Raw genomic sequence first — 20671 nt, 5'->3', positions numbered from 1 at the left:
TTTTCACCTTCACATCTAGATACATTTGAGATTAGCTAGGACAAGATACTGGTACAGCTATTTGGCTCTTTTTTCTTCCCTACTACCACGTCAGACTTTTCTTGACCTACATAGCTGGAGATGTTGGCATCTGTGTGTGGTGTGTGTGCATGAGCGTATGGGTGCATTTACCTCTGGGCTACCAAATGCAGCTTGAGGCATTGCAACCGTTTTTAGAAGAGTCACAGCATCACCCCTAAAACTTTGGCCATAGACCAAAATGGATAATTACATTCCCCTTTATGATTTTAACTGGCTCTACAGTATTATTCTTGACTTCCCATCTAGAGCTGTCACTTTGCAAGACTAATAGCTGTTAGAAAGCTGTCCAAATTTATCCTCTTCTGTCCTGGGAGAATCAGTTTCAGCTCATACATTTATAGTGGCTTTTTCTATTCTCAAATATAAAATTGTTAGATCAAGTGATCACAAGAAGAAAGATCTTTCTCCTGATTCAGCAGTTCAAAAAGCAGTGTCTAGGGCTCAAAGTCAGGGGGCAGTGCTCTGAACATGTGATTGTTACTAACCTGCGGCGTTAGGCCCACTGCTACAGGAATAGAAAAAGGAAGAGGAGTAAACTGCCTCCTTGGGTGATTCAATACCCACGTTAGAGTTATTTTCACATCATAAATAAATCAGAACTGCACAGGTCTTTCTTTGGTGGACACCAGAGGGAGCTGAGTTTACTGGTCTCCTATTTTCACCCCTAAATTTGGATCGTTCCCATTTTTGGTTAATTTCTGTGTTTTGTAACCACGAAAAGTGGATACTTTTCCACTTACCCACTATTCTGCTGAGGTGAAAAGGAAAACACTGCCCTTTACAATGTAAAATGCATATGTGATCAAAACCTTTGAAACTCATTTCCCTACAGGATTTAAAGTGCCAAAGCTCAGAAAATCTGAAATAACTCTCAGATAATACATCCCGCACAGCTATAGACACAGTCATGGTGCAGCTTTACAAGGAGCAAAGGAATGTCTTGTGTGAGTTTAGTTTAGGATATTAAAAAGAAAGTTGAGAGATGCTTTTGTGCACTTCAAAGCACTCTCTGGAGATAAGGACAAACGGCCAGAGGGTGTTATAAGTTTTGATCCTCAAAGTCATTAAGAGAGGACAGCAAAGAAAGGGATATTTGTTCCAAATGTGAGGGCTCAGAGTTCCTCAAGTGAATGGCTGCAGGGAAAGCAAAGAAATCTTGCAGGAGCGTCTCTGCTATGGTGGCCTAGACCCTACTTTCTTGCTAGCAGTCCAAAGGAAGAACTAGAAATAATTAAAACCACGACCCATGGATAGTTCTCCATAAGCCTGTGATGGCGCATCGCGGCAGGGAGAGGGGAGTGCCATATGGCTGGCTCCTCATTAGCCAGGCCCTGTATAGAGGCAGGGCTTAGGATGTTTAAAGAGCACAAGCTGTTGAAGAGGTGTGTGAATTCAGCCCCCACAAGTGACTGAGCTGCTTCCTTTTTCTGTGTGGTGAAGCTCAGGACAAGTGTTCCTCCCTTCTCCGTCATGAACCGCCCCTTCCTTTTGCATTTGCCAAGTGTCCTACCACACGCGGCTTCTCCAGGGTCTCCTTCTGCACCGCACAGATTCCAGCGGGGCTCAGAGGAAGGGTTATGGGATCAAGGTGCTTCCCAGGACCACTCATAAGAGCAAACTGGGGCCCAAAGGGGCCGCATCACCCCATTCTCTGGGGTTATATCAAAACGAAGCAAAACCCTGCAATCACAGCCCTATGAATGACCTGCTTCCAGTGCAACTGTGCGCGTCCTGTCACCCATGGAAGCCATAACTGAAAAGCTGAAAAGAAAGTAGGTGGGTGTGGGGCTGATTTGCAATGTCCTGGATGAATCTTCCAGGTCCTTCACTTTGGGCTCTTTGCCGATGTTGTCATACACAAACCTGTTTTTCACATGAGGAAGGAATGAGGAGAGAATTAACTGGGATGAGGTGATGTGAGATGAGACCAACAAACTAATGAGAGCACTTGTATGCTTGTCAGCATCACTCATGGCTAGAAGCTCCTTTGGTAACTATTCTGCCACAAATTATACACTTACCCACTACTCTCAAACCCCTCTGCTAAGCCTACCTTACATTCAGCATCTTTAATTTTTCTCTCTTTGCCCGGCAGATTGTGAGCACGCTAACTATGGAAAACAGCAGCGCATCGGGGATCTATTACTGTGTGGCTTCAAACAAGATTGGTGAAGAAGAGAGGAGCATTGAGTTCTACGTCTCAGGTAAGTAACGCAGGGACACTGCACAAAACCTAGGTGCTGCTGATGTGACTGACTGTAAAGTTGCGTACAGCTGGTGAGCGTGGCTAGAACTGAAAATCCCCGGGCGTTGTGTTTTCAAAGCTCTCCAAACCACACAGAGTCCAGGCTCTTCACCACATGCAAGGTTGGGTCCTGCCAGCGCCCAGCTGAGTTTGACGTATCCAGCAGCAGACCTGATTCCCATTTTGCCTTTTCCAGCTACGGATTCAGGCCCCAAGTTTAGCTGCCTGGGTTTTAAAGCAACACTCAGGACAGCTGAGCACTGTCCTCATGAAACCTCTAGCAAAATCTCAGTCCTTTGCAGTCTTGCAATGGCCTAAAGCTTCTCTCTGACTCAGGAAAATGGTCGACCTCCAGTTAATTCGGTGGACATAGCAAAGGTGAGCAAGGCCAATATTCAGCCCTAATCCAGGGCTGATATCACTGGGAGCTGCTGTGATTTTAGATCCCTGCCTGAGCAATTAGCCTTTTCAGTGCCCTTTAAGGAGGGAGGAGGTGAACATGCTAGTGCTCCAAAGAACACAAATCCAAACAAATATGTTCTTAACCTTTTAACACACGAATTCTTTAGTAGTGAGATCAGGACCTGCATCATGCTTTTAGGCGAAATGGGAGCTTAAAAAAGGCGAAGAGTCCAGGGACTGCCTTGTTCAAGTGCTTAACCAGACTAAACTGAATCACTTCTGTACTCACTTTCTGGATGAGTGCATGTTGGCTGGTAGAATTTGCATCAAAATAATTTTAAAACAAAGAGTGCAGAATTGCCCTGGAAGGTAAATGTCTCATTGTCACCATTTCTGTTCCTCCCCATGAAGCCAATTCCAAGGGCTAAGCTCACTCATGGCAACACTCTGCACCCCTCTGCCTCTTGTCTGTCCTGTGTTGTTTGACTCTGTTGCTCAAAAGCAGTTTAGCACATTTCAAACCAGAGTAACCAACCAAGTGCTCGCTAAAGCTTATTCTTATTACACAGAAGTACCAATGTACTAGTAGCAAAATGTGATCCAAGGATAACGAAGCTGGTACCATATGGGGGAAGGATTTCACCTCCAGTTACAGCTTCTGTGTACTACCCAATGCCATATGGAGCCAGAAGGGAGTTTAAGCCCCAAAAAGACGTTCTCCAAAGCCCGAACTCTTATTTATCTAAGAAAAAGTCCTTCAAGGGTTACCTTTGAGAGATAAAGCACAGACATAAGAGGTCCACATGATGCCTTTCAAAGCAGGCTGAAGACCAGCCATTTATTTTACCCTTCACTTCCAAGTGTGAGTCTTCACATGGGTTTATTTCTGCTCTGAGTCCTGCCAGATATGTTTGGATGGGTTACTCAAAGCAGCATGTTCCCGAGCTATTCACAGTACTTTGCAATACTCAGTGACTAAAGCCAGCGCTGCTGCAACTAAGCAGGCAATTAGCGTAAGGGCAGGCTCACAGAGCTGGGACAATGGTTGCACCTTTCACGACTATGTTTTATTTTCATTTTGTGCCTTTCCAAGAAGATTCTTTTAAAAGAAAATACTGAATTGGCACAAGTTACGTAGTCGCCGTGTTGTTTTTTTTCCCCACAATGAGGTAGAATTTCAGACTTTTTATTTTAAGATCAATGTATCAACATTCTGAGACACAAATGTTTTAATCATGCATTTTTAATTATGAAGGAAAAGAATCACTAGACAAAATTCCTGACAGTGGCTATGGTGGAAGCATTTCATTTCCACCAAAATAGACGAGAAGATGAATAGGGCTTGGCTAGAGAGAGATTCTTGCCCATGAAGAGAAGACTGGGGGTCGGTGCCGTTGTGGGGAAGAGGGAGACGCCAAATGAGCACAACTGACTTTTCTAAATGGTGTGTTTAAAAATAGTGCTGTTTAGGGATTAGAAAGAAACGCAGTCTTTCTAAATGTCGCCATCGTGATCCTAAAGTAGTTCACGTTGCAGTGGTACAACAGCAGCAGAGTGACCTGCTGCTGGCTTTCTTTATGCGATGGTCCACAGAGTAACGCGTGTTGCTCCAGGAGCGGCCAGGCTGCTGTAAGAGCTGCTCCCAAGGTCTGCTCCCGGGATGAAAACCAATGTTGTCTTCTACTGGGTGCACTTAGAGGAGGCCAAGCAACTGCTGGGTTGTGCTCACCGTCTATTCTCAGCACTGGAGGGAAATTCGGGGACAGTTCCTGCGACACCAGCCAGGGCAAGCCCAAAAGCATAAGGCCCTGAGCATGCTTTCTATAAGCTTTGCCATGGCAGTAAAAGCTTGGCACCCCAAGTAAAAGCTTGGGGTGGATGCTGGGCAGAGATGCTAGAATAACCTGCAACATGACATGATCATAAATCCTGCCTCAGAATTTAAATTTTCACTTTTCCTGATGTACTGCTACAAAACTGACAGTTTGAAAACATCTTAATGAGCAGTAGGTAAGAAAAACAACTTCTAAAACTGCTAGACTCATTTGTTTTATGCAGATTGAACCTAAAAGCTGAGACAAAGGCTGAGCGGAACTTTGAGAGCACAGAAGTGAGGTGCAGGCCTTTAGGCCTGTGGCTAGCCTGTGTGCCCAGCGCTTCGCAGTCAGCCGCTGTGCTCTGTTCCCTGCAGTGCAACTCCAAGCCGTGGGACTCCACCAGTAGTTCAGCAGTTTGTTGGCTCTAAAGACCTGATTTCCCATTATCTCCACTGGCAAACAGGCTGGTGGACCCTGAGTCGCTTTCAAACTTTTCAGCAGAGTTTAGGTGAATTAACTTCTCCCTGCCAAGAAATCTGAAGATACCAAGGGGCTGAACTCTCTTCTTCCCTCAGAAGCCTGACCCTCCAGGGCTGAGATGTTTTGTCAGGGCACGGACGAGGGGAAGCTTAGTCAGGTGCTGCCCAGGCTGCACCTGCTTTGGGGGAAACGCCTGACTTCAGCCTGGTGCTTGCACCACCACCACGCTCCTTTCGGAGAAATGTATTTATCCCAGTGGAATAACGTCAACAGCCATTTTGTTTTTCCACTGCTCAGCCCCCTCAAAAACTCCTACAGACACTAGAAATAGCACTGCGATCTATTTTTAAATCCTTTCTCTGGAATCCATTTCAGTGCTGGGTCACCAGGGTTTGGAGATCACGCTGACAGTGAGCCATATAAGGGGGGCAGTGGGGTGAGGAACCCTGTCGTCCAGCGGCCACGCTGACCTCCCGGAGCTCCTTCTGCAGATGACCTGTGAGTGCCCCACTGAAGCTGTTCAAGGCAGCAGCAGCTCCCGTAGCACAGAAGTAGCGGCATTCTCCATCCTGCCCTGGCCTGACTGGTGCTTGTATTTGTGTAACGCCCCTTACTGTTCCTTGCTGAAACAGAACCCGTCTCCCAGCCATCCTGCCTACTGCAGGTCTGGTACCAGTGTTCCCACTTCAGTCAGATGACTATTTTGTCATGGGTAGAGGCAGCGTGGGCATCCATCAGATGCTCACAACAGCTCCGTGTCATTGCCCAACCCTGCTGGTGCACCAAATGGTGCTCAAGGCTGCCCGAACCCTCCCAGTGCAGCCAAAAGCTGAGCTGGTGCCCTCTGGAGGTACCCTCTGCCACCAACGGGTATTATTTACCTTCTAATCTCTGCTCTGCACCTTGGAAAGAGCAACTGTATATCACTGGAGGTCCACAGTAAATCAAATTCAAGCCTTTGTATAACTGTACTACAAACAACAAAATGGGATCCCACCCATCTGAAACCTCTGAATATTCTTGGAATATAAATGAAGTATGATAAGAATAACAAATAATAACAAAAGCCCCTTACCTGATTGCAAAAACAACTCAGAAAAATGGAATTAAGGATTTCTACCAGAAAGAAAATACTGTATTTCAAAACTGAGATAAGAATCGGCTATCAGATATTGGAACAATGTATGAACTGGGCTTTTCTACAACTGCTTACCACTCTCAGTTTGCTTATTCCTGACATGTCTACAGGATTTATGAAAAGCTCTGTGCTGCTTCAGATGCAGGGCTCACCCCTTCTTTTTCTCACTCTCCCTACATGTGAATGCCTGATGGAGACCCCCCCCTCTGACAGACAGAGGGATGGAATTTGGGCAGGAGCAGGAGTTTTGAATTACCCAGATTATTGTGCAAAGCACAGGAAATTAAAACCAATTAATTCCTTGTAAATACAAATGGAGCCAGACTTTCTTTTGATTTATGCTGACTTTTTACCTTCTCCCAATGGCTCATTTCCCTATTTTGTCATGGAATCCCACACAGTTGAGAGTGAAATTTGTGGCTACTACACTGTAATACAATACGAAAGACAAATGTTTGGTGACTGCTGATAAAAGAGAAAAGGCCCCACAGTGCATTCTTTTGGCCAAGTTATTAGGAGTCGGTTAAAACACTGTATCTGTTCAGAGAGAGGAAGTTAATCACTGCTCAGGTTCAAGATTGTGTAAGCAAAGTAGTCTAGGAGATGAACTGACTTATAATGTGCTCTCGACACTGATGTTACTCCCCAGACAATCCAGGTAGGAGGAGAAAAGAGAGAGGAGAGCAAGAGAGACTTTTTTTTTCCTCTTTTTCCTTTCACTGTAATGAAAATCAATGAATATTCTATTGGACCTGAAAGAGCTTCTTGAAAGACTAACAGGATGGCAGAGAATAGCACAAATTCCAGCTAAAAATATTCAAAATGCTAAATAAAAAATGTCAGTAGAAGAAGTGATAAGAAAAACAAGCCTGTCCACTGCTCCCAGAATGGTAAATTGGCAGAAAAAGCCCTGCGCTAGCGAAGTCCAGCAGCAAGGTGAAACTGTTGAGCAACCCTCACAATTTTTCAGCTTGGAAATTAGCACATTGCCCTGAAATGACAGAGACCTCTGGGTGCTCCAGCCTGCGCTGTCACTGCCGTTCACGAGACAGCGCCTTACACAAGACAAGCTCTATTTCCCCTCGGGGCTTTCTTCCACTGCCATTCATGGCAACTCGCCCTGCAAAGGAAAAGGGGTTACAAGTTGCATGACTTAGTTCTCCTGAAGAAAACCTCCCTGAGAGGCAGAAGCAAGGGCAAGCAGGGCTGCCATCCCATCCACTTAGGATTAGTCTGCCTTGATGGCTTGCAGAGCTGCACAGTGTTTTACTCTGGGTAACACGACCAAGCTCCAACCTCACCACTTTACCTAGAATCCGTTCATAGTTCCCCTGCGATCCAGCACTAAGGCTCACAGGGTAATTCAGGCTGGAAGGATTCTCAGAAGGTCTCCCAGACCACTGAGCTTACTTAAGGACCAAAAGATCCATCTGCTTTATTTCTGAAACTCTTGCAGGAGCTAAGAGCAAATGCTTAGAAAAGCAAACAAGAAAAAGGCAAGTAAAGAGGGCACTTTTTCCCTATTTCGCTTCAACGGGTGCTAGAGAGATGCTGCTCATACCACATCCCATTGTTTTCACTGGACCTTAATTCTTCCTGTTTCGGGAATTTCTGCTGGCCTCAGACTTTCCCCCCTTTTTGATAAGCATCACGTTGGCATGTCGGAACCACAAGACATCAGACGAGCAGAATGGTGGTATTACACACGTCAGCTTGAGCACGCAGCTAGCACTAAGTAAGAAAGAGAGCAACTGAGCCTAACAAAACACTGCATAAAGTAAAGTGAAATTTCATGAAAAGGAAAGAAAGGAAAAATAACAATTCCCACTGCTGTGGCCTGAGGGGTCTCTTCTCTTTTTGGAACATTTCTGGTGCTGGTCATTAAAAACCATGAAGCAAAGCTTACTGGTTCTATTCCAGATGACTTGTGAAGAAGAGAGACTTCTAACCACATCTGAAAGCTCCTTCGGGGTTCTGGAGTGTATATAATATATGGTTTATTGTAAGGTAGATTGGTTATTTCAACAGCCTTGCTATTTACACTCAACTGTAGCTTCAACGGAGCTTTTTGCAAGAGTTTGCAGTGTGAGCCCCTGGCCAAATTCCAGCTCCCATGTGGAGCTTGTCCGATTGCAAGTGCAAAGTGTACTTGCTCGGCTTTAACTCCTGTCACCCCCAAAGTACCACCCGTTTCAACCTAGCTTCAGCCTAAGCATCTTATTAACAGCCCAGTACTGAAGCAACAGTCTATCGGATTTATTGCAAGCACCGTTCGTGTTCAGAAGGTAACCCAGAACTAGTCCTCCCAAACAGCCTCATCATCCCAGTACCATGCCTGGTAACATTTCTAAGGGATTCCTCACAACTCTCCATTTCCACTGCTTCTAAATCCTGACCTGACAGACAGAACACAGGTCACTGTGGTTATCAGTGCGTTTTCATTAAAGTCTGTTGGTATATAGATGGCTGAATCTAACAGAATAAAAAGGGAAAAGAGTATGTTGCAGACATAATTTAATTGTTGGTCTCTGGCAGCTAATGCAGAAATAGGAATTATCTGTAGGCCAGATTCCAGCACTCGACTTAGAAACACTTTTTATTGTCTTAAAATGGATTCAGTTCAGCACTTCAGGAAAATTGATTTTTTTCTGAAGTGAAAAGTTACTAAAAATATAGCGAGAAACTGCTTATTCTGTTGTGGATAGATTGGACTTGTGCCTCCAAGTACTACTCGACTAACTTACAGCCTCAAGGACTTACACATCATTAGATTAGTTAATCCTTCCACCGATCAAGTAAATATCCACATCATTGAAATAAAAGAGAATTGGGAAGATTATTCGGTGGTGAAGAGAGTGTTACTTGTGAGAAATCGGGAGAGGTTTCTTTACCCTTATGCAACTGCACTTTCAAGCACTGAGAGCAGACAGAAAGGTCTCATGAACACATTTGTCTACCTGCATAGCAGAGTCTCCTAGTCCATTAACTACTTCTGTATAAAAGCTTTCAATTAATTACTTGAAAATGGCATGATTAGAGTACTGAGGGTGAAAACTACCCCAGGTTGGAGCTCTGATGGGCAAGGTACAGTTGCTTACTCAATGCACAAGCATGAGTGCCTGTCTGCGCATGCCAACGCAGGTCTCACTGAAATGGGCTCATTGCATTAGGGCTGCTCTTTGACATCTGACCATCAAGCTGCAGACAGGCAGCCAAAATGTTCTCAGGTGTGACTGAACTGTGAACATGTTTTCTCTTCCTCCCAGATGTGCCATTTGGGCTGCAAACAGACCCACAGGTCACAACCATCATGGGGAACGATGTCCAGCTGACCTGCCGGGCCTCCAAGTACATCTACAGCAACCTGGCCTGGTACTACCCCTCCTCGGAGGCGGCTCCCGGTGACTCGGTGATCAAGAAAACTGACAACTACTCCATTTCTTTGACGTTGGTCATTGCTAACGTCACGAAGGAGCACGGTGGCCTCTACAAGTGCAGAGCTCAGAACCAGCACAACAGCACGGACACGCTGGAGCAGCACACTCAGCTCCTTGTCAGAGGTGGGTTCTGCCAGTTGGCAACCAGCAGTGGGAAGGGCATCAGTCTGCCAGAGGGGCTGAAATGCTGTGCATCTGCAGCTCCCTTTGAGGCTTTGCAAAGCAGAAGGTGGTCAGCATTTCTTAGAGACAGTCCTAATACACACTGTGGTTTGTTTTTTTCATGTTACTGAGTGAGGTTTGACTCCTAGTCATGTATATAACTCACCCAGCTGTTGTTGGTTTCATATGAAATATTCGCCTTACACAGAAAGGTGATTTCAGCAGCCTTTTACCTCCCTAACTCCATGCTGGGTGCAGACTTAGCCCTGACTGAGCAGAAAAGACATCGCCCTCATGTTACTGACAGCCCATCTCTATCACTTGGGACTGCCACTCCAGATCTGTATGACTCTGGGAGAAGACCACCCATTTACAGCTGCCAGGATGGTGTAGATACCTAAACAGCTTTGGACCCAGCTGATGTCATCACAAATGTTACTGGTTGGGTGTATACTCAAGTGACATGTACCATTATTCTGGGTGAGTGGGATGCACTTCACTAGAGTTACATATGCCCAAACCCCTACCTCTTTTATTGTCATCAAATAGTGATACTACAGATTCCAAAGCCTGGTTTCTTTGGCTCTGCTATTAAGGGCAAGGCAGTTCTCACAGCACTGCACAGGCAGAAACTCACGGAAAATTAGTGAAGTTTCTTCTGCTTCATAAAGGAGAAAGTGAGAGTGATCAACTCGAAGCCTTCTCAGAAAAAAAAAAAAGGTGCTGCTGAGAAAGTGTACCATTCTTCTCCCGGTGAAGACAAACCCAAAGCACAGAAACAGGGCAGAACTAAATAACCAGAAGCAAGTCGGGGTGCAGAAAACAGAGTCCTTTAGAAGCTCGGTTAGACGGTGATTTCTAAATTGGCTTCTCCACTTACATTAATGGGTAATGAGGCACTGAAGGGACAGCTATGCTGCCGTAAGCACTTGTCACTTAGGTAAAAAGCAGGCCGTGCAGGGCTGGTTTCATTCTCACTTAAGTGAAGGAACACATTTCCCATGCAGTCTCCTCCCCAGAGCAGCTAACGGCGCTCTCGCAGCCCCTTCCCCTCCACGCAGACACACACATGTGCTCGCCCACGCCACAGCTGTGGCTAGCATGGCTCTGATACCTGAGTGGGAGGTGATTTATTTTAAGAAATGGCAGGAGCACCTGCCTCTTCCTGCAGTGTGGAGGAAGGGAAAGAATCTCACTGCTACCCTATAGCACGCTCGCGGCTTGGCTTGTCCTCACTGCTGGCACCAGAGCCACCTGCCAGCAGCAGCTGACACAGAGGCACCGGGCTTTTTCTGCGCTCTGCAGTCAGGCGATTTGCTTCTGTCTCCCCTGGCAGATATTTTTATTCGTTTAGTCAAATTTCTGCCTACACAGACACCTACACATGATGGCTACGGGAAAAACACAGCTAAACTGGGAATACAGCCATGGGAGAACTGGAATCTTAATCACACTCCTGTGAGAATTACTGGGGTCTGTTATTTGTCTGGCACATGGCGGAGATGCAGTTCTTCTCAAGAACATATACAAAGTCACCCCTCCAAACCAATTCTCCTTCCCCTACACAAACTAGCTTTTAAATAGCTCTTTTAAATGTATTAACACCCATCAGCTATTCTCCTTATTGATGGCTTTATGTATTTTTTATACTGTGCTAGCGATTTTATTCAATTGCTTTCCCATGCCTTTTATAAATGAGCATAACCTATTCTGTTCTATAAAGAGGAGATTAACATGCTGTGTAGTAAGTAGATAACCCCTCTTGTGGCGGAGGATGACCCAAAATCCTCAGAACTGGTTCCTCTTTGCCTCCTCCCTTGTTTTGTATTCGCTCTGCATTTGCTCTTCCCACTCACTGTCCTCTGTTTCCTTCAGAGGCTGAGAAACTCAAGGAGGTTCCAGCTGGAGCTGAATCTACACTTAGGCACTTTGAAAATAAGCCAAATGAACTCCTCCCATAATCTTTTGTGGGATTTTTGCTACCACTCATCAGCAAATCTTTGCCACTTCCAGCAAGGCCATGTGGCTTGCTAAAGGGGAGAAGATGGCAGAGCTGTGGGAGATGCCTTCTGAAATGTTACTGTGCATTGTTTTCCTTTGTGACTACAGCAAAGGCAGCGCCATATGTTATCCAGAATCTGACCGACCTGGAGGTTAACATCAGCGGCAAGATCATTCTGGAGTGCAAAGTCAGCGGAACGCCAGAGCCTCACATTACCTGGAGGAAGAACGGCCACCCCATTTCAGCAGCCTCAGGTGAGCGCAGTCGCTTCCAGTGCGTGCGGCAGCACCGTACCCGGTGCATGACAGGGGGCTTGCAGGACTGCCACAGACAAGCACGGGACTTGCACCTCCATGGCTGAGTCAGGATGACGTGTGTGACCTGAGAGAACACCAGCACAGATCTGAATGTATCAAACCTCTGCAGTAGTCTCTGACTTGGACTTGAAGGTTAAAGCTGCCAACCAGCTGCAACCCAATGCCTGCTTATGCAGCTTTCCTTCTGCATGTGGTCGTGTTCATCTCCGGAGTCAGCCAGACAGTCTGCATGCATTAGCATAGCATTAGTGGAACCAAGGAGCACAGCATGCTGCTCTTCAATCTGTGTATAAAACCAGGAGGGAGAGCGTACCTGCGGGGTGGGTCTGAAAGCACAGCCCTGAGCAGCCAGATGGCCGTGGTGCCTGATCACAGTGCTTTGCAGCAAGCTGTGGGCAGGCAGCTAGCCATCAGGGCAAGCCATGCCGCGGCACATCACACATCCTTTCTTTTTCTCCCACAACACAGTAATGAGAACGTGCTCCCTGTTCAACTGGTACAGCAGCCACCATGAGCAGGGAGCATGGGCTCCTCCACCCGAGCCTGGAATTCCTTCTCATCTCTCTGTCCTGAGATATCTTATAAATTCTTGAAGGAACCTGTGTCAGTAGCTAGTCCTGTGACTTTAATTATGCTTCCTGGACTAGGTAGGAAATCCAGGATCATACATAATTCAGATCAGACTGTTCTGAGCAGAAACCCTTTACAGCTACTGAAATTTTATAAATAATTCTAGAGGGACAAGCATGTAACATCCAACCGATGGAAACATAAATAAAATATTTGGAAAAAACACCTCAGGGTAAATATTTCAGCAGAGTGCATGGTAAGTTATGTGCAGTACTCTTGTTAACAACAGCAGGATTCATGGGCAGAACACCAACCAACACAAAGTGTCCTTCCCTTTTGGATTCAAAGCCCAGTGTGTTTTCCTGTTTTTGCCCCAAACATATCCCTAGTGAGATAGAGAAGCTCTCCGTTTCGTGCCACAAAATCAGGAAAATTACACGTGGAGAAGCCTCACGTAGGTCATCCATAGGCCACCTCTCTCGGCACTCCACTTCTAGCCCCTGGCCTTGTGTGAACCCAGGATGGCTCCACGCAGTGATTTTGCCAGGGATGCATATAACCTGATCCCCATGTTCCACATGCTAGAGCTCCCATCACTTCCCACAGCCTCCAAAATGCTGGCTTTCTCCAGCAATTTCTTTGAGTTCCCTTTCTTCCAGTATATCCCGTTGCTATCAGAAAACCTCCTTCCATCACTTCACAAACTTCCATAAAAGTTTTGTCAAGCTCTGTCTACTCGTCATAAATAAACAGCCACATTTGCTGTAGGTTAAATGATACCCAAGCAATCTAAACAGATATTGAAGTGAAATAAAGTGTCAGGTTGTTGCCAAACCACAAGGAGGAACATGGAATTAAAATGGCTCCTAACAACAGCGTATATCATGCCTGCATGGATGGGAGCTCATTTTCAGTGCTCTGCCTCCTACAAGCATTTGTAGGAGGGTTGATTGTTGTAACAAAATCAACCTAGATCCCTCACTACAGGAATTTCCATGGAAAATAATACCCTGGTCATTGAGCGAGTGAAGAAGGATGATGAAGGGCTCTATGAATGCAAGGCATCCAATGACATGGGCCAAGACAGTACATCAGCCTTCATTAAAATACAAGGTAAGGTCCGAGCCAAGGTAAAACATATATATTGTGCTGGACTGATGAGAACTTATTGTTCAGCCAAGGACTTTGGCTACATTTAAAATCCATCTGTGCATTTAACCCACAGGTTCTGAAGAGAAATCCAACATCGAAGTCATCATTTTGGTCTGCACCGGTCTAGCAGCTACCCTCTTCTGGCTTCTTCTGACCCTCTTCATTCGGAAGCTGAGAAAAGTAAGAGAGCTTCCATACTGTGCAAAGGCTCTGTTTTTGGACCCTCTTTAAGTGTAGCATCAGTGTTTAGGGCTGAAGTCGAGTCGGTGTAAATGTTTGGGACAGACAGTAGAAAAAGTGCAAAACATTCCAATGAAATTTAAGTCCAAGATTTCTGCTGACAGCCCGTTGGCTTTTCAAAAGATCACTTGTACTTGTGAGCCTTCTACCCACTTCCACAGTATCAGACAATCAGGCTCTTCCTTTTTTATGAGACAAGCTTCCTTGCAAGATTAAGAGACAGAACAAATCCTAAATCCCCTAAAATGAGGGCTTGATTTCAACAGCTGTACAATAAGATTTCTCTGAAACATAGATATTGAAGGGAGCCCTGTTTAATGAAAGATTCTAGGATGTTTACTCTAGAAATGAGCCCAAACCACACGGCTTATTTTATCTCCATGCCCTGGTATTCTTTTACTTCCCTTTAGTGACTCAAAAAGCTAAAATTTCAGTAAAGTTTCAAGGAATTTTGCTCTGTTTTTAAATTGTAAACAAAATGGCAACCACAGCTCTCTGCTCTGAAGCTCACCCAAACTGCAGTCTTAGTGCTGATACCTGATACTTGAATAAAATTTCCCCTCCTACCGCAAATACAGTAATCAAATTCATGTTTTTCCTCCTTGTCTCAGATTTTAAAGAGTTGTGGAGAACAGTGAATTTCCTATTATATTCCACACCCATGCGAGTCTGTTCACAGGTTCCACCAAACCCCAGTTTCTCACTGAGCAGCATTAGGAGTAGCAGTTTTCACCGTTTCTCAACCACTTTTAATTTAAAAGTTAATTAATTTAATATTCAATTTAAAATTAGCATTAAAGCAATAGCTACAAAGCTGATAGCTCTGCAGAACCAGCCTGTTAAACAAAAAGCTGCTAAACTGTGAAAATGCAACAGAACATGCTCCATAGGGTGCCAGGAAGTGCAGCTCACAGAGTGCACAGGGAAATGCACTGAGCTCCAGTAATAGATACACCTAGAAGACAATGATTGATTTTGTGTCCTCAGAGTGTTTACCAACATTAATCCATGACTATTCCCAACACCACTGAGTGGCAGGCATACATAAACATTTATTTCCCAGATAAGAAAAAAAGAGAGGCAGAAGCTGAAGTGATGCATGTATGGTTCAGAATAAATTTCAGAGCTAAGACCGGAATTCAGGGAACTCCCCAGCTTGCACTCAGTCTTGTAGATGACAGCTCTTTCCCATTAGAATTGCAGGGTAAACACTGTGAATAATTTCTCCAAACCCTGTTTTTAGCCCGATGCCACAGACATTAAAACAGGATACCTGTCAATTATAATGGATCCAGAGGAAATGCCTCTTGACGAGCAATGTGACCGTCTTCCCTACGACAGCAGCAAATGGGAATTCCCAAGAGACAGACTGCGGCTGGGTGAGTGGTTTGGAGATTATTACTGTAAAGAATGATGATTTCTCATGCTCCTCAATTTCAATTGTATCTGTTGTATTACCCAAGAAGCAGCCTACCATTTAGTGTCAGCATACTCCCATCCTTTGGTGAGAACTGGCACTGAGTCACAGAATTTAGCATCATCCTTAATGTGGGGGTAACAAGAGATTTGGGAAGAAAAGCAAAGATGTCTCTCAAAAAAGTGATCACCTCTTATTGTTTTTGGAGAAGTGAAACCAAACTCTTGACAGGGAAGAAAGGTACCTCTGGGTTCTGTCCCTGTCAAAAGCATAGGGGATGATGGAAAGAGAAGTGAGTCTGAAAGGTGACAGTCTTAGGGTGAATTTTCTTTTGAAGAAATCTTCAAATTCTTCAAATACTCAATTCTTTATCAACCATTCAAACTTGGCTTTGAGCTGTAAAGAACTACCAAGAAAAATGAACCAAATTGAATTCAACAGCTCAGCTCCTTGGGTGATGGAGCAAGGAAATGTAAAACGCAGACTGTGTTTGTTGAGAGAAACGGCAACATCTGTGTCCGATGATGAGTGCAGGGAATGTGTGTGTATGTGGGGGTGCCCACAGTGCCTTAGCTGGAAAACGTGGAAGAAGGAGGAAGACAGGCAAAAAATAAAAAATAAATTAGAAGATTGTGGGACATAGGGTGAACCTGGCAGAACCAAAAAGCCAGACCACGATACCCAGTGTAGCCTTCTGCATTGTGGGTCAGAGCCCTCCGAGCACACTAGGTAATATGGGCCCAAAAATTCAAAGGAAAGGGAAAATAAGAAAGATTATCACCTGAAATTCTGTTTTTTTATAGTTTTTACTTCAAAAAAATGCCAATAACTGAAGGGTCAAAGGGTCCTGACTGAGTGCCTTAGCTGGCTCTCTCTGTGACTGTGACTCATGAGAGATCAGTCTTCCACAAATCTATGTTTAACCTGGCCTCTGACTTTCCAGGGCTTGAGGATAACTCTATGTAATGTTTTTACCCTTAAGCCATATATATATATATATATATATTTAGCTTTGCCTTCAGCTGAATCCAGATTTATTTATTCTACTCTGTTCTGTCACATACTGTATTGCATTAAAGTCATATGGATATAAATCATACTGTTTATATCCGTATACTGCAAATATGTGATACAGGTTTCTGTCGACTACCGGTCTGCGTTGTGCCTGGGTGCTGGAGTCTTGGATTTCTTGCAGAGCTAAGGATGCATGTTTCCCTCTTATCTGACGCAGACTATTGTAAGCCCCCTTTGGCTCATTCTTGACTCTTGCTTCTCTAGGTAAAACACTGGGTCACGGTGCTTTTGGGAAGGTGGTGGAGGCGTCTGCTTTTGGCATTGATAAATCTTCAACCTGCAAAACAGTTGCCGTAAAAATGCTTAAAGGTACATATCCCTCTGAGATTCTCAGAAGACTCCACAGGGAACATGTGGGCAACAAGCTTCCAGTTCTCAGCTCCAAACGAGTCCCAAGTTCATTGTGTTCAGAAGGGAGTGGATTTGCCATATGGGAGCAATTAGTCATTATACAGTGGATGTTAACACGTAGGAAATGACAAGTGGGCTCCATGCTGTGCTGCTGATTAAGTCTTGTATTCCTAGAGGAGGAAAACAGCAGCTTCCAGGTCTGTGGGGTTAGGAGGGAAACAGATTATGGAATGTAATTACACTACATAGTCTGAAATTGGATCTAAGCCTTCGATCACAGCCCTTCCAGATGTAGAACAGTTCAAGGGGCTGAAAAAAAGCAGTGCCAAGGGAATGAATTAGAGACAACTTGCTTCTAATTATTGAAATTAAGGAAAGCTTTCACCATTCGGCAGTGGGGAATGGATGAACTTGGAGACTGCTCTTTCATATTACATTTACATACAAAGCCTCTGCAGACAGCGCATGAATAAATGCATCAGCCAATGCATTGGTTCGTGGGTTGGAGGATTTTAGCTGTTCACGTAGGATTTTTCAAAGGTACAGCTGACGCCTGTTGGATGGCTTTTCATAGCCCACATTGCTCTGCATCACTGCTGCATGACAGTATTAACCCTTCAGTACCATTAATCAAGAACTTCTATCACAGCATTTGCTCTGCTACTTCCCATCTCTCTGAAGTGCCAAATCCATCAGTTTTTCACCTCTCTGGACCTCCTTTGAACCTTGTCTGCCTTCTCTGCATTAGCCAGTAGATCTTTAGATCATCTTCTCTCCTGCTATTGTTTTCTCTGATCCACGCCCATCTCCAGATCCATCCCTGAAATAGCCTAGAAGCCCCTGATCCAGCCAGACATCCTCCATCCCAGACTTACTGGCCTGGGTAGCTCTGGGCTTTCATTCACTTCCACGCTGTGCTTCCCAGCCGATCCTCATGTCAACTCTACCCTGCCCACACATAGTCAGCAAACTCTTTGACAGTTTCTCCATCTAGTTTTACCCTTTTCTCCCCCAGTGTGACCAGCAGCCTCCTGCTCTAACCTGGCCCTCCCAAACTAATATGCCCATAATTCATCATGTTCCTGAATAAGCCAGATTCTCTAGTGGGAGTCAAACCATTCAGAAAAAAGAAAAAAAAAAAGGCTCTGGAGATGTTTGCATTACTGTAATTCTAGCATATCTGTCATTTCCACAAAGTTGACTGGTATCTGTTCTGGCTTGAAGGCTACATCTTAACGTGCTAGATTATCTGAAGCATTTCAGAGGCTGTTCTTTTTAGATTTTACCAGGTATGTGTTCCAGCTCATGCCAGTGTAAATCAGGAGTGTCAGGAGTGATGCCACCCACATACATACCCATCTATAAACACTGTTGACTGAAGAAATCTTGGGCTTGGAATAACTCCTTCTTTATGACACATAGCTTGGTGAAAAAGTTGTTTATGGAGAATTCTACAAACAGATAAAGAGGTTACATTTGTCATACTGAGTGATCTGTTATGTAACTATTTCTTCATTTTTAAATCTTAAATGATTTTGCTAAGGGAAAAACAGAGGCAACAGGACACAGCCATTTTGTTAAGATACATTTTGACCATGAAAATTTTGGAAAGGAGATAGAGGAAATAGGCCAATATATGAACAGAATTCTGGCCTGAGAGTGCCTTTCTTAGCTTTGCCAGCAAAAGAGAATAAAAGTACAGTGTAACTGGCCAACCAGTGCTTTGTCACGTGTTGAGTTCATGGTTAACACATAAATATGGTCCCCTCTGCTTTGCTCAGATGTGAATTTCCTGGGTCGATGAGATCTCACAGGACTGAGATTCAGCAATGCTGTACATTCTCTAGTACATTTTGGGACCCATCTTACAGATGTGCTGGATTCCTCCATCACCTGCACTGGAGTGTTGCTCAGTACTGTAGAGAAATATATTCTGAGGTATCATGGAGAAGTACTGCTAAACTGCACGTCACTGCTACAAACAGAGAACATTCTGCTGTGTGTTGTTGTTGCTTGGAATGATCGTTTGTCCCTTTACTAAGCCTGCAAAATTCAGTCCTTGCAAAGGCTCTCTCGTATCTAATTTAGGGGGGTTCTAATACAGGACAGTAACCCTCTGTAACCCATTCTAGAGAAAGGAAGAGTCACCCCAAAGATAAAGTGGTATTCCACTTCATAAAGGTCAACAACAAACAATGAAGCAGCTGAATTATTATCTATGTAAGAGTCTGAGAGGCAGAGATACTGAGAGTAACCGAGTAACCTGGGTGGCTTTTGTTTCCAAGTATAAACAGGATCTTGCCGTGTCCTGTTAAAGATATCCTGTTGAGTAAAGATGATTTTTTCCTGTTTATCTTAAGCAGAATGTGCAACTACTAATGAATGCAAGGCTTTAATGTCTGAACTGAAGATCCTCATACACATAGGACATCATCTGAATGTAGTCAACCTGCTGGGAGCCTGTACCAAAGCTGGAGGTGAGAAATGCTCAGTAAATAGGGAGTAAAGAAGCAGCACTTTCCAGATACAATGGCATTTCAGTGTGTCTGTGGTGGAGTGTCCAAGCCTCATGCACATGTGGAACATGGCCACAACACATCAATGGCTTTTGAACATCTTCTAGCCACTGGTGTCACTTCTCTATATTCTTTTTCTCTGTCCTTTGTAAGCTTGTCTGTAAAAGAGAATATAGGCTGCAAAGAGGCAGGGTCCTTAGTTGCAGTTAGGCACCCAGTCCTCCACATAGGCACCTCTGATCATTTCAGAGTTGCTTCTCCCCTTCTTCTCCCTATTCTTCCCTGCTTTATCAAGAGGATGCACCAGGCCAAAAGGTACTTCAGGTTTCCTCTTCCCAAGCATTTCACTCTTGCCAGGCAAAGGCAGGCATTTTGCATAGTATACAGGAAACCTTAGGCAATCCAAAGCTGAACGGAGCAACAGCACAGATTTCCAGGGGGCTGAGCTGACATGACTTGCTGTACACCATGCAAAGAATTTGCAGGGAAACACAAACGTGAACCAAGGGTTCCAGAAATCTTAGACCTTTGTCACTAAAAACATCCCTTCCTTTCCCATACTGCCATACAAAGCATCCTTACCTCTTACTAGACTGTACTTTAACTTAAGGGTACCAACCCTCAAAGATGCCTCTTAACTGCTTACAATCGACCTTCAGAACAATCCCCAATGGACAGATTTAAGAGAGCTGAGGACAAAGAAACCAGAGTAAAATAAGCAAAGGGGAAGGAGCGAGAGAGACAGTGCACACATCTGTTATCATCTACGACACTGAAGCTATCATTTTCCCAAAGAACATGGAGTTGTCCACTAAAGCAGGGAAAAGAAAATTTCGGTAAGGTAGATGTGCTAGGATGCCAGAAAAGAAATGTTCCCTCCAGCAAGATACTCCCAGTTCCACAGGAACAGTCAGCAAACAGCAGCCACAGACAATTCTGTAATCTGGGAGCCAGGAACGGGGAACTTGCAGGAATTCTTGCAGCACTGCAAGCCCCAAAAGCTTGTATGGGAGGATGGCCACCTTTAGCTGAAGGGTTTAAAGGTCGGGTGCATAAGCAAGTAGCCTTGGCTAGTAGCTGGGACTGTGAGTAGAGAAGTAACAGTATGAATGCTGGTGACTCTGCTGTCCTGCCAACGAGGTGGCTTAACACAAACACGTGCCTAAAACATGGCAGCATTATGAGGAGGTCAAGAGATTTTAACCAAAACAGTAATTCGCCCATAGAGCTGTAGCTGCCTAGCAAATCCATTTCAGCAACTGATCCAATA

At 44.6% G+C, this 20671-nt stretch overlaps 1 protein-coding gene across 1 annotated transcript in view; it reads left to right on the top strand.

Annotated features, from left to right (window-relative positions):
- The window catches only part of LOC118245452 (vascular endothelial growth factor receptor kdr-like), a 131002-nt gene that overhangs the window by 85065 nt on the left and 25266 nt on the right, over positions 1 to 20671 (top strand). Inside the window, exons 12-19 of the mRNA XM_035541645.2 lie at positions 2177 to 2285; positions 9430 to 9723; positions 11872 to 12018; positions 13639 to 13764; positions 13877 to 13983; positions 15287 to 15422; positions 16739 to 16843; positions 19246 to 19362. Of these exons, the coding sequence (XP_035397538.2) occupies positions 2177 to 2285; positions 9430 to 9723; positions 11872 to 12018; positions 13639 to 13764; positions 13877 to 13983; positions 15287 to 15422; positions 16739 to 16843; positions 19246 to 19362 (1141 nt within the window). The remainder of the gene's footprint in view (positions 1 to 2176; positions 2286 to 9429; positions 9724 to 11871; positions 12019 to 13638; positions 13765 to 13876; positions 13984 to 15286; positions 15423 to 16738; positions 16844 to 19245; positions 19363 to 20671) is intronic.

The sequence above is a fragment of the Cygnus atratus genome, chromosome 13 (genome assembly GCF_013377495.2).
Source record: "Cygnus atratus isolate AKBS03 ecotype Queensland, Australia chromosome 13, CAtr_DNAZoo_HiC_assembly, whole genome shotgun sequence".
Classification (NCBI taxonomy): Eukaryota; Metazoa; Chordata; class Aves; order Anseriformes; family Anatidae; genus Cygnus; species Cygnus atratus.
This window is presented reverse-complemented; position numbering and strand designations above follow the sequence as displayed.